This window comes from Grampus griseus (genome assembly GCF_964374135.1).
Source record: "Grampus griseus genome assembly, chromosome: 6".
NCBI lineage: Eukaryota > Metazoa > Chordata > Mammalia > Artiodactyla > Delphinidae > Grampus > Grampus griseus.
The window spans coordinates 100,137,826-100,152,289 of NC_139000.1; the positions used below are offsets into that span (position 1 = coordinate 100,137,826).

General features: G+C 39.6%; 1 protein-coding gene across 6 annotated transcripts in view; it reads right to left on the reverse strand.

Moving 5' to 3' along the window:
* Positions 1 to 14,464, reverse strand: part of ENTPD4 (ectonucleoside triphosphate diphosphohydrolase 4) — a 39,655-nt gene that overhangs the window by 16,762 nt on the left and 8,429 nt on the right. For 5 of the 6 annotated variants that reach the window (XM_082656143.1, XM_082656138.1, XM_082656140.1 and 2 more), the window contains 5 exons: positions 14,000 to 14,090; positions 12,626 to 12,823; positions 11,909 to 12,114; positions 6,467 to 6,617; positions 5,617 to 5,720 (listed from right to left, as the gene is read on the reverse strand). In XM_082656143.1, coding sequence (XP_082512269.1) covers positions 5,617 to 5,720; positions 6,467 to 6,617; positions 11,909 to 12,114; positions 12,626 to 12,823; positions 14,000 to 14,007 — 667 coding nt within the window. In that variant the 5' untranslated portion in view covers positions 14,008 to 14,090. Of the gene's footprint in view, positions 1 to 5,616; positions 5,721 to 6,466; positions 6,618 to 11,908; positions 12,115 to 12,625; positions 12,824 to 13,999; positions 14,446 to 14,464 lie in introns of those variants that run through there. The other variant, XM_082656142.1, reaches the window with a different exon arrangement.

The window sequence follows — 14,464 nt, forward strand, 5'->3', positions numbered from 1 at the left end:
ATCTTTGTCTTATTCCTGATCTTGGAGGAAATACTTTTGGTTTTTCTCCATTGAGTATAATGTTAGCTGTGAGTCTGTCATATGTGGCCCTTATTATGTTGAGGTATGTTCCTTCTACACCCAATTTATTAAGAGTTTTTGCTTGTTTGTTTTACCACGAAAGGATGCTGTGTTTTGTCAAATGCTTTTTCTGCATCTGTTGAGATGAAGTGATTTTTATCTTTCATTTTATTGATGTATTAACATTTATTGATTTACATATATTGAATTGTTCTTGTATCCCAGGGGTAAATTCCACTTGGTCATGGTGTATAATCCTTTTAAGGTGTCCTTGAATTCAGTTTGCTAATATTGTGTTGATTTGTCGAGAATTTTTGCAGCTATATTTATCAGGATGTTCGTCTATAGTTTTCTTTTCTTGTGGTATCTTTATGTGGTTTTGGTGTCAAGGTAATGCTGGCTTTGTAGAATGAGTTTGGAGTGTTCCCTGCTCCTTTCTGGAAGAGTTTGAGGAGGATTGATGTTTTCTTTAAATGCTTGGTAGAATTCTCTAGTGAAGCCATCTGGTCCTGGAATTTTCTGTGTTGAAGTTTTTTGATTACCAATTCAATCTCTTCACGGATTACCAGTCTGGTCAGATTTTCTATTTCCTGATTCAGTCTTGGAAGGTTGTGTGTTTCTAGAAATGTATCCATTTCTTCTGGCTTATGTAATTTGTTGGCATATAATTGTTCATAGTAGTCTCATGATTCTATGTATTTCTGTAATATCAGTTGTAACGTCTCCTCTTTCATTTCTAACTTGGAGTCTTTTTTTTTCTTAGTCTGGCTAAAGGTTTGTCAATTTTGTTTATCTTTTCAAAGAACCAGCTCTTAGTTTCGTTAATCCTTTCTATGTTTTTCTGGTCTCTGTTTCATTTATTTCTGCTCTAACCTTTATTATTTCTTTCCTTCTGCTAACTTCTGGCTTAATTTGGTCTTCATTTTCTAGTTCCTTAAGATGCAAAGTTAGGTTGTTTGAATTCTTTCTAATTTCTTAACATATGCATTTATTGCTATAAATTCTCCTCTTAGAACTGCCTTTGCTGCATCCCACAATATTTGATATGTTGTACTTCCATTTTCATTTGTTTTGAGATACAGTAAGTCCCCTACCTACAAACCTTCAAGTTGTGAACTTTCCAAGATGCGAGCATGCATTCGCATGTGCAATCACATAAGTTAATTCACATGTCTGGCATACACTGCCATGTGTGTGCATCCTTTACAAGCAGCTGTGCTTTTGTGCACTTTACTGTACAGTACTGTATGGAATACAGCAGTACAGTATCTTTATTTCAAGCCCAGAACCTGTGCCATCAATGTCAGATGTGAGTGAAATTGCAGCTTGCCCTCCATCTCCTATTGCTGACAATCCTTCAGCTCTACCATCTCCCACCTCCTCTCCCTCCTCCAGTCAGTAACTCTTCTTGCCTGTTCGCTCCACACCAGCCCCTGTATGCCAGCTGTTGTACCATACTACTGCTTTTCAAGGTACTATATTGTAAGATTAAAAATGTTCTTTATTTTTTGTTTGTTGTTTTTTATGTATTATTTGTGTGAAAAGTATTATAAACCTATTACAGTACAGTACTATGTAGCTGATTGTGTTAGTTGGGTACCTGTGCTAACTTTGTTGGACTTATGAACAAACTGGACTTACGAACACGCTCTCAGAATGGAACTCGTTCATATGTAGGGGACTTACTGTAATTTTAAAATTTCTCTTTTGATTTTGATTTCTTCTTTGACACACTGGTCGTTGAAAAGTATGCTGTTTAGTTTTCACGTATTTGTAGATTTTCCAGCTTTCTTCATGTTGCTGATTTTTTGTTTCATACCACTGTGGTCAGAAAAGATAGTTGGTATGATTTCAATCTTCTTAAGTTTGCTAACATTTGTTTTGTGTCCTATCACATGATCTATCCTGGAGAATGTTCCATGTGCACTTAACAAGAATGTGTATTTGGTTGCTTTTGGATGAATTGTTTTGTATATGTCTGTTAAGTTTGCTTGTCCTGGTTCAATTCCAATGTTTCCTTGTTGATTTTCTGTGTGGACAATCTATCCATTGATGATAGCGAGGTACTGAAGCCCTTACTACTGTTGTATTTTTGTCGACTTCTCCCCTAAGGCCTGTCAGTATTTGCTTAATATATTCCGGTGCTCAGGTGTTGGGAGCATATACATTTACAATTGTTATATCTCCTTGATGTATTGACCTCTTTGTCATTATATAAGCATCTTCTTTGATACTTGTTATCCTTTTTGTCTAGAAGTCTACTTTGTCTGATATAACTATGCCAGCTTTCTTTTGGTTTCTATTTGCTTGGAATATCATCTTTTATCCTTCCACTTTGAGCCTATGTGTGTCTGTAGAGATGAAATGAGTCTCCTGTAGACAGTATATAGTTGGGTCATTTTTTTTTTTTTTGATCCATCTAGTCATTCTGTGCCTTTTGATTGGTGAGCCCAATCTATTTACATTTAATTATTTATGTGTAAGGATTTACTACTGCCATTTAATCTTTTGCCTTCTGGTTGTCTCTCCATTGTTTCTTTTTCCTTCTGTTTCTGTCTACCTTTGAAAGTTCGTGGTTTTCCATGGTGATTTGCTTAGTTTCCCCCTTTTTTATGTTACTTATCTCTGTTCGGATTTTTACTCTGTGGTTACCAAGAGGTTTACATAAAATATCTCACAAATAGTCCTTTTTCTGCTGATAACAATTTATCTTCATTCGCCTGTAAAGGTCCCATGCTTTTACTTTTCCCCTTTTATATTTTTCATGTCACAAATTCTCTCTTTTAATGCTGCAATTTTGTTACCAAGTTGTAGTACCTATAGTTATTCTTAATGCTCTTTTCCTTTAACCTTTATGCTATAGTTGTTTAATATACTGTTCTACAAAAGATTTAGTTTTCTAATTCCATTTATCACCTTAATCAGAGTTTTGTGTACTTTCATCTTTTCACTTCAGCTTGAAGAGCTCCTTTCCACATTTTTTGTAGTCTAGTGGTGGTGAACTCCCTCAGCTTTTGTTTATCTGGAAAAGCCTTTACTTATCCTTCATATCTGAAGGATAACTTTACTGGATAGAGTATTCTTGGTTGGCAATTTTTATCTTTCAATACTTTGAATATGTCATTACACTCCTGGCCTATAGCATTTCTCCAGAGAACTCTGGTGATAGCCTAATGGGTTTTTTTTGTAGGTTACTGTCTTTTTTTCCCTGGCTGCATCTAAAATTTTTTCATCACTGACTTTGGACAGTTTTAATATAATGTGTCTTGGATAAGGTCTTTCATGTTGAAATAATGAAGTGTTCCATCAGCCTTTGGACTTGTATATCCAGTTCCTTTCTCAGGTTTGGGAAGTTCTCAGCTATTATATCTCTGAATTCTCTCTGCTCCCTTCTCTCTCTCTTCTCCTTCTAGGATATCCATTCATCTTACGTTGGCTTTTCTAATGAAGCCTGACAGTTTTCACAGGGTTTCTCCACTTTTTAAAAATCTTAGTTCTCTCTCCTCTTCCACCTGAAACGTTTCTATATTCCTACCCTTGAGTTCACTTATTCTCTCTTCATCTGATGTGCTCTACTTTCAATGCTTTTTAATGCATTCTTCATCTCATTTATTGAGTTCTTCAGCTCTAGAATTTCTGTTTGGTTCTTTTTTAGAATTTCAATCTCTTTGCTAAATTATTCTGCTTGATAATTTTATTCCTGAGATCACTGTACTGCCTTTCTGAGTTTTTTCGTACCTCGTTGAATTTCTTCCTAATAGCTATTTTGAATTCTTTACCAGTTAGACTGCAATATTCCATGTCTTTAAGTTCTGTTGCTAGAAAAGTGTTTTTCTTCTTTTTGTGATATCACACTGCTTTGATTTTTCATAGCGTTTGATGAAAAGTGCCTCTGTCGCTGCATTTGAAGTAGCAAATGACTTTCCTATTTAAGTAAAGCTTTGTTTACTATCATTCTAATAATTCAACACACTGGTCACTAGAAGCCTTTGTTTCGTTTTCTAGAAGGTGGCGCTACAGCACAAGTTTTTGGTTTTTCTTACCTGAGCTGACTCATCACTAAGGTTGGGAGTATGAACATAAAAAAAGCCAGTGGAAGGGGAAAAAAATGGATGGTGACAGAGGTGGGGAGATGTGTGCTTAGTACCTGGGGCTTTGAGTGTGCCATAGCCCAGAAGAGGGTCCTTGAGTGGAGGTGGGGGAGTCCCAGAGGTCTGTGGGCTGTCCTCTTGCTAGAATACCAGGGCAGACAGCAAGAAACTCATTCTTTCAGCTCTCTCTGCCTTCTTCTCTCTTCTTTCTCTGCCCCAAGTTGCTGTGGTCTCTCCTCACAGAGTCCCTCCAGCTGCAGTACTCAGCCAGGTAAACTCCCCACCCCAGCTTACCACCTTCACCCTCCACCTCTGCCACAGGTCGTGCTGGCCCACTGCCACCCCTGCTGCTCCTGGCCTGGCTCTGTAGCTTCCTCGGAGGTCCAATCCACTCACTTTCTTGGGCACTGATGAGTTGATCTCTTGGGTGTCCTAGTGTGCTGTGCAGAGGCACTTTTTTTTGGTTATGGATATCCAATTAGTTGTAAATCAAAGGGGGAGAGAGAAAAGGAACCATGCACGCCACCATGATACTGACATCACCAAGACCTATCCAACTTTTAATATTACCACAACCTTTTGAAAGGGCCATCATCCCACCAAATTAAAATATTTTTATTCCTCTGTCCATAGTGCAGCTTTTCCGACCTGTGTTGACTCAAATCATTTCTTCTGCCTAGAATGAGCTTCCTATCCCTCTCTCAGAGTCCTAGCCTTACCATGATTTGGCATGCTGTGTTTATAATTATCCCTTGAGGCCTAGTTCAAACGTCACTTTCTCCATGATGCCTCTAGTTAGGAAAAAAAAAGTCTCCTTCTTTCAAATTTCCATGATCGTTTTTCCTTATCTTCCTTATGGCATCTAAAACTCTGCCTTATATAAGCAGCTAACTGTGTACCTTACTTGTCTATAAACAGCTTGATGGCAATATGTGAATTTCACCCAATTATTGGCGAAATGATAGGTGATTTTGAAATAAATGCTTTTTGGCCTCCATTTCTAGCAAGCTATTCCCCAAATAATTTCAGTGATTTGCCCTTTCATTCTCAAGTAGAATTATTTCTTTGAAAACAGAACATTTCCTCAGTGTATCAAAGTCAAGAATAATTTCCCCTTCCTAACAAGTAAACCAGTAGAAGGTTCCAACAGTTCAGTAATTATCGTAATTCCAGAAAGCTGTATAACTTAGGCAAGGAACACAAAGCTTTTCTATCAAAACAAGTCCAAAATATACTTCCTAAATGTGATGAAGACAAGCCAAGTTATTTTTTAATCGCTTAATGTTTGGATTATAAAGACCAGTCATGTAAGAAACTGATTTTTCCATTTAAAAATTATAATATTTGAAAGCATCGTTTCCCAAATTTTAAGATGTTAAGAGTAATTTAATAAAGTGTACATGAGGAAGACTAGCTATTAAAGGAATAGCTTCCCAAATTTCAAGTTGAAGACTAACATACCGACCTTCTTGTTTCCCTGAAATTACTTCTGCATGAGAGTCAGAAAACAGAAAGTCGAAGTGCACAGGGATGTCGGTCAGAAGGTCTTCTAGAATGGCTTTCTGTTGACTGTAAGACAATCCAGAAATTTACATATCAATATATTATATCCTGAATTTTTCTGTTTTAGAAAGAAAAAAAAAACCCTATGGCTCTGGTATATCTTATGTGAAAAAAAATTTTTTTAAACCAAAGCAGTTCATTGAAAAGATTGTTTATTTTAAGAAGGAATTTTCATGTAAAATAGATAGCTAGTGGGAAGCAGCCGCATAGCAAAGGGAGATCAGCTGGGTGCTTTGTGACCACCTAGAGGGGTGGGATAGGGAGGGTGGGAGGGAGATGCAAGAGGGAGGAGACATGGGGATATATGTATACATATAGCTGATTCATTTTCTTATACAGCAGAAACTAACACAACATTGTAAAGCAATTATACTCCAATAAAGATGTTAAAAAAAGAGAGAAGGAATTTTCAGAAGTTGTGTAAATTATGTGATTCCAAAATGTAAAACTACAACTGCAAACAATTCTTAAACTAATAAAATAGAAAATCAGTTTTTTTATGACAACTTTACAGTTTACTATTTATAGTCATAAATAAGTACATTAAAAGATATTTGGTGAGTTCTGACTAAGGGAATAGGTCTGGTACTACTCCAGATTTGAAAAAAGAATTTTTAATGTCTTCCTTTTGATGATGATGATGGAAGAGGAAGACAAGGAGGAGGGAGATGAGGGGGATGAAGAGGGAGAAAACCCACCACAGCCAATACCACCACCAGGCTGGCTGGCCCTGCCCTCGTGGGAAGGATCACCTTTCAGGGAGGATTCTCATTCCAGCTGTGCAGAGAATGTAGAGAGGGGTCTCTTTGTGTTTTGCCCGTGGTACATGCTCTGCAGCGAAGTTCAAGAGCGGAGAAATGTAATCACTGACTTTCTCTGGAGAGGTAGCGAACTCTGAAATGCCTACAGAAAAAGGACACTCATGTTAACAAGTAGATCCTTTAGCTTATAAGGTATGCTTCTTCATAAACTGTCACTGTTTGCAGATGACATGATACTACACACAGAAAATCCTAAAGACACCACCAAAAAACTACTAGAGCTCATCAATGAATTTGATGAAGTTGCCGGACACAAAATAAACATACAGAAATCTGCTGCATCTATACACTAACAACGAACTATCAGGAAGAGAACTTAAGGAAACAATCCCGTTTACCATCACATCAAAAAGAACAAAATACCTAGGAATAAACCTACTTAAGCAGGTAAAAGACCTGTATTCTGAAAACTATAAGACACTGATGAAAGAAACTGAAGACAACACAAACAGGTGGAAAGATATACTGTGTTCTTGGACTGAAGAACTAATACTGTTAAAATGACCACACTACCTAAGTCAATCTACAGATTCAATGCAATCCCTATCATTTTTCACAGAACTAGAACAAGTAATTTAAAAATTTGTATGGAAACACAAAAGAATCCGAACAGCCAAAACAAACCTGAGAAAGAAAAGAACTGGTGGTATCACACTCCCTGACTTCAGACTGTATTACAAAACTACAGTAATCAAAACAGCATGGTACCGGCACAAAAACAGACATATAGATCAATGGAACAGAATAGAGAGCTCAGAAATAAACCCACGCACTTAGAGTCACCTAATCTACAACAAAGGAGGCAAGAATATACAATGGAGAAAAGACAGTCTCGTCAGTGAATGGTGCTGGTAAAACTGGACAGCTACATGTAAAAGAATGAAATTAGAACATTTTCTCATACCATATACAAAAATAAACTCAAAATTGATTAAAGACCTAAATGTCAGATCAGAAGCCATAAAACTCCTAGAGAAAACATAGGCAGAACACTCTTTGGCATAAAAAGTAGCAATATTTTTTTTGGATCTGTCTCCTAAGGCAGAGGAAAGGAAAGCAAAAATAAACAAATGCAACCTAATTAAACGTAAAAGCTCTTGCACAGAAAAGGAAATCATCGACAAAACAAAAAAGACAACCTACTGAATGGGAGAAAATATTTGCAAGTGATATGACCAATAGAGTTAATATCCAACATATATAAACAGCTCATACAACTCAATATCAAAAAAAGCAAACAACCCGATTAACAAATGGTCAGAAGACCTGAAGAGACATTTTTCCAAAGAAGACATACAGATAGATGGCACATAAAAAGATGATCAACATCCCTGATCATCAGGGAAATGCAAATCAAAACCACAATGAGATATCACCTCACACCTGTCAGAATGGATATCATCAAAAAGACCATAAACAAAAAATACTGGCAAGGATTTAGAGATAAGAGAACACTTGTACACTGCTGGTGGGAATGTAAATTGGTGTCGCCACTGCGGAAAACAGTATGGAGGTTCCTCAAAAAACTAGAAACAGAACTACCATGTGATCCAGCAATTCCACTCCTGGGTATACAGCTGAAGGAAACAAAAGCACTATTAGAAAAGATACATGCACCCCAATTTTCACAGCAGCATTATTTACAATTGCCAAGATATGGAAGCAACCTAAGTGTCCATCAACAGATAAAGATATGGTATGTGTATGCAATGGAATACTACTCAGCCAGAAAAAAGAATAAATTTTTGCCATTTGCAACAACACGGGTGCACCTGTAGGGTATCATGCTTAGTGAAATAAGTCAGACAGAGAAAGACAAATACTGTTTATTATCACTTATATGTGGAATCTAAAAAATACAACAAACTAGTGAATATAAAAAAAAAGAAACAGACTCACAGATATAGAGAACAAACTAGTGGTTACCAGTGGGGAGAGGGGAGGGGGAGGGGCAAGATAAGGGTAGGGGATTAAGAGGTACAAAAGAAAAAAAAGTTATGCTTCTTTAACGAGGCTAATTTGAGAGCAATTCACACTACACACCATACACTCTTAGTTTTTCCCTATCCCTCTGGCAACTCCTTCCACAGCGTCTCGGCTGTCAAGTGACGGTGGTGCTACCTGTTCAGTCCTATGCTCTCTTCTCAGTCATCACAGACCTAATTGAGCCACTATTGTGTGTCAGACACTTGGGATCAGCTGCACATGAGCTCGCCCCTGCCCTTGAGAAACACGCCCCCACTGTCCTCAGCAGGTTCACTCACTCCCATGGCGGCCATCACCATCTATGCCTCAGATCTCCGAATCTTAATCGCAGCCATCCAGCTCTCTTCCCCAACCTCCAGATCAGTATGTAGTAACTGTCCACTGGACACAGCCATGTGCTTGTCCTCACAGCAACATATGTAAACCCAAACTCAACTTCCACTGTAAACCTGGCTCCTGCTGCTCGTGACCTACCTTAGCAACCCCAGCCAGTATCCTGGATAAAATCCCTCTCCCTCACCCCAACGTGTGTTCTGGGTTTCACTGATCGCCTATCCTTGGCTCTGCTCACACTACTTCACTTCTCATCTCTGCTGGACACCACCAGCCTCTGCCAGCCTGCTGCAGCACATCCTACTCTCAAGTCCTGGCAATCCCCAACCACTCTCCGTGGTCTGAGATCTTCCTGGTCTGAGATCCTCTGGTGGCTCCTCAATGCCCTCCAGATAAAGCTCAGCTCTAGAACAGCATAACGTGCCCTGAGCACTCACCTATCCCATCTCTTGCCACATTCTTTCCATTTGGCTTCAACTAGACTGCATAAAATTTCTGTAATGCATCATACTCTGGCCTTAGGGCCCCTGCAGCTCCACCAGGAAGAGGTTTCCCTCTGACTGCCTCCCTCCCCCCACCTCTTTCACCTGGCTGACTCCCGCTCACCCACCGAGCTATGCCCTCTCTGGAAGTCCTCCCTAACAGGACCCTGAAGGCGAGCTCTCATTACATTCCATGCTTACCCCTACCTCTCGGTGGAGCACTCATTCCACCTCATCGAAACTACCTATTTACTTGCCTGTCTCACTTCAACTGGAAGTTTCTTGAGGGCACAAACTGTGTCTTGTTCAAATTTATTCTCAGCACCTGACACAGTCTCTTGGCAAATAGCAGGTGCTCAACAAATATTTGTTGAATGAGTACCTAAGTGAATGACTATTTCCAGCTGTCATTTAGCCTACAACATTAAAGCTGAGGGGGATTCTAGAAGTCCAAAATTTATTTCACAGATTAGGAAACTGTGGACTCAGAAAGATTAAGCGATCTGTCAAAGCAATCAGCATCAAGCAATCTAAAAGCCAGATTTTTTGGACTCCACATACATTGCCATTTCAATGGACACCAAGCCCAAAGCTATCTAGAATCTATTAAGTAAGGAAATTTCTAGAGTTTTGCTATAATGCTATACACAAGAGCCCATGCGTCAGGACAGAGAAGTACTATAAAAAGGTACCTGAATTTCCACTTCAAACATTTCCTGTAGCATCAAAGAGAATCATATTCAGACTGATTTTAATGAGATTCTGGTGTGTACCCTGGGATGCTATGGTAGCTGCCCCTTGTTCTCAGGGGACAACTCCAAGGCATGAAAGTTTTCATCTTATTCCATGAGAGCAGGTAATCACTGATGGAACCTGGGATGTGAAGCCAGACGAAATGCAAAGTGCTTTACAGAGTTTAAGTTTTTAATTTTCTGGTGAATTTATTTGGTCAATATTACTTTAACCCTGAAAGTGTTTCTAGATTTAGAGACACATAAAAATGTAAGAAATGGGAAAATAGAAAACTGAAAGTCATTCACTAAGACTTACAGAGAAAATGATCTTCTATGAATAACTTTAAAAAAATGTTCACGGGGGCTTCCCTGGTGGCGCAGTGGTTAAGAATCCACCTGCCAATGCAGGGGACACAGGTTCAAGCCCTGGTCCCGGAAGATCCCACATGCCACGGAGCAACTAAGCCTGTGCGTCACAACTAGTAAGCCTGCGCGCCACAACTACTGAAGTCTGCGCACCCTAGAGCCCATGCTCCGCAACGAGAAGCCTGCGCACCACAACGAAGAGAAGCCCCCGCTCGCCGCAACTAGAGAAAGCCCGCACGCATCAACAAAGACCCAACTCAGCCAAAAATAAATAAATTAATTTAAAAAAATGTGCATGGAAATGTACTCTGGTATCAAAATAATGCTTATACAAGACGCTCAGAGTAAGTTCCCTCTCTTTAACCTGAAAAATGAGGTAGACATTTTGAATTTTCTGAGCTATATGCTGGTGCCAAGCTGCCCAAACCTCAAAGAACAGTCAACCTGTCGAGTGTTGCCTGAAGAAAGAAGTGGGACTGACTTATTCACTGAAGAATGAGTAGGATGCAAAAGGTCTACAGTCCTGGTAGACTGTTATTTATGAGGACAGGTTTTCTTATCAGTTAAAACTAATCTCTTTTTCACTTACATTTTTGAAATGGGAGATAGTAAGCTATGACAGCTATTTTTTGTCGACATTCTCTAATATATTCAAAGATAAATTCTTCAGAATTTTTTAATATTTTACTATTCAACACATTAACTAAATGAAACAAAAGTGCTGAAACTCTGTTAAGATCTATGGTCCAATCACATCAGTGATTATCAACCATCAAGACGTAAGGTGCCTGTTTCAAGGTACTCCTGAGATCTTCCATTCCTAACACTCTTGACAGAAGGGTGCTGCCCGTGGAAATGATACAGATACAGAAAAAGGTTGAGAACCACTGATTTAAATTGTCTAACGAGGAAGGCAAATCCCAATTTTTACATCACACACTGACTTAGAAATCACAGTATCTTTAAAACTAGACATAGTGATATCAGCTCTTCTAAGTTCTATTGTCACTCTTCTTAAATAACCTAGATGATTAGAAATGCACTGGGGTAGCAATTTTTAAAAATAACAATACATACCAATGTATTCAAGTACAGATATCCATGAGTTATCTGAGATTACCTTGTCATTAAGGATAGAGACCAACGGCTACCAACTAGAAAACCATCCCTCCATAATTAACGTCAACTAGCCAACATTTGAGCAGACACCATAAGTAAAGGCACTATGGTAATGCTGCAGGAGACAAAAAAGACAGACAAGGGTTTAGGCTATTTTATGAAGGTATCAGTCACCTTATGCAAGACGAACAGAAAAGGGGAAACAGAGTGAAACAAGGAGATCAACTGGGTCCTGGTGTGAGCTCTGAATGAGGGTGATGACTGCAAGGAGAGAAAGGGAAAGACGTGAAAGCCAGCACAGAGAATGAAAAGGCAGAGCCTGGTTACCAGTCACGTATTTATCATTCACATACCGGGTTTTATTTTCATAACCACAGGCTTTCGGTTTTTATCCCGCATTTGCCTGATATCCAACAGATCATGAGGATTGCCGTTATGCCTTGGCCAGCAATAAACAAATATCCGAGACCCGCTGCTCCCACAGTCCACCACGATACCATAGTTCACATTGGGGTTATTGGTGTCTGTAGCTTCAATGTCAGTAACTCGTGCCAAGTACCTTGTTTAGAGAAACAAACACATACTTTTAATGAGACAGAGACTATCAATGATGCAAGAAACAAACACTAAATCAGTGATCTCTAAGCTGTGTGGTAGCACCACCGTAACACTTTCACAACTGCCGAATGATTAAAAAGTCAAAAGAAAACAAAAAAGTGATAGTGATAAAAGTCATCTAGAGCAGATACACACTCATCATTCCCTTAACTAAGTTCAAATAAGCTCTGAAAAGCAAAACTCTATTTCCAAACTATGAACATTAACTGAAAAATTAGCTTAAAAGGTATCACAGGAGAAGCTTATGCTTAAATCCTCTTATGATGTGGATTTGGTGGTAAATGACTAAACCATTTCAAACAGTTTAATTTTTCATGCTATGCTGTATTCGGTACAAAATCTGTTTCCTCCAGCTGCCTGCTCCTTAAATTCCATCCAAGTCCCCAAAGTCTGGAAGTCATCACATGAAGGTATGGCATCCCATCTAGAAAACAAATGTTTTCTCCTCCTACCTTTGAAACTTCTTATCTCTGGAGAGCCGCCCATACTTATTTCGGATTATGACAACGGAAAAGTATAAAAGTGAGACAGCAGCAGCCAGAACGCTAATGACGAGAATCTGGCGTAAGTTGGTGTTCAGAATTCGGGGACACCCCACTGGAGAGATGCTGAAATGCCAGGAAGCCGGAAGAAGACAGGAGATGCCGATCCTGAAATTTCAAAAGGCAGGTTTAGCTAAAGCCGTCTGCTCCAGAGAGGCCTCGCCTCACTTCCACTGATCTGAAAGTTAAGACATTCAGCTTGAGCTGCCCCTACTTCCCTGCTGGTAGGTCATCGGTATACCTGCATCTTCCACGTTGCTATTTTGCTATGTTAACTCGTTATTATAAAATTACATGAATGAGAATTCAGCCCTGATGACACTTCTGTGTTCCCCCTTTCTGGAGAGTATTAAGTAGTTTTATTTGTGCCCGGCTTTGTTCCAAAAATAGAATTATAGACAGCTTATAAGGATAAGTTCAATAAGATAAATGAGTAAATCTATAATGAAACCAGGTTTAAGGAGGCTGAATTTACAGCCCAGAAACACACGTAATAAGGAAAGCCTGCAAAGGTGGCTGAGCATGACAGCGACCCAAAACCCTGTCTGTTACAGCAGAAACATATAAACAGCCCAGGAGGAATAAGATTTTCTAACACTGAATCCCGAGGCCAATCTCTCCCGTGCTGATTGCATGAGAAAAAGGGAAAAAACCGTATCTTTAACAACATCCCCGCAGCAGTCAATAAATACGTTTGGTATACCCTGTGTTTTTAGAAATATTCCTGAGACATTTTTGCAAATAAACTTTCTTCTCAGTTTGTCAGGAATGAGAGACTCTTATTAGGCTTAAAAAACAAAACAAAACAAAACAAACCTTGCTGCCTTTGGGATAAATTCTACTGTTTACTGTTAATTTCTACACTTTTCCCTTTAAAGAGTGCTTCATGGACTAAAATATCTCACAGAAGGGGGAGGGATCCCGCTAACCCAATGGAATTTTCTATTTGTAGTTTCTGGTCTCCATGTGGGTTCTTGGGCCACGCCATGGAGTTTATCACCCCTCCTGTACCTCCGAGGCTTACAGGCGGTCATCCTGTGCTTAATACAACTCCCCCCAGATTCCAACATGTGTGCCCTGTACAGTAAACTACATGAACCCCACTTTCCTTCTGTGACAGGCGCCCCCCTGGGGCCCTGGAAGAACAAAGGTGTTAAACAGAAGTGTAGCACGACTCTGAACACTTCTCACTTGGGATTTAGATTCTTCCCCCCTCTCGAGACCTGCTTCTGTGGCACCAAACCTTGGGTTTTACAGTGCCGGTGATTCGGCACCATCACTCACCTCCCCATGCTGGCAGGTCAGAGGTCAGGCGAGGCCCTGGGAGTCAGTCCTCACACACCATTACAGAAGGCCTCCTGGTGCCAGAGCCCTCCTGTTCCAGGAAGCGACAAAAGTCACAAAGACAGCACAAGCCAAGGAGACGCTATGTTCTTTATCAAGTGCCTGCTTAAGCCCAAGCACACGTAATCTGGTCTGTGATCATTGCAGCGGAGCTCTTAGCTCGGTTTATTTTGAGCAACACACTTCGAAGTTAATTTCATGCTATCAGAGACATAGGCCTAAATCAAAAGAGATAATAACAGTCTGGCATTTTTACCTAAATGCGAATCAGTGATGCCAAAATACAGGTCACCGAACAGGTCTTAACCACCTTATGGTGCTGAATGTTAAGGAAGATTAGGGGTGGGAGTAGGAGGCAGGCAGAATGAATAACCGAATGGGAGTCTGAACTCTCCATTCAGCTGA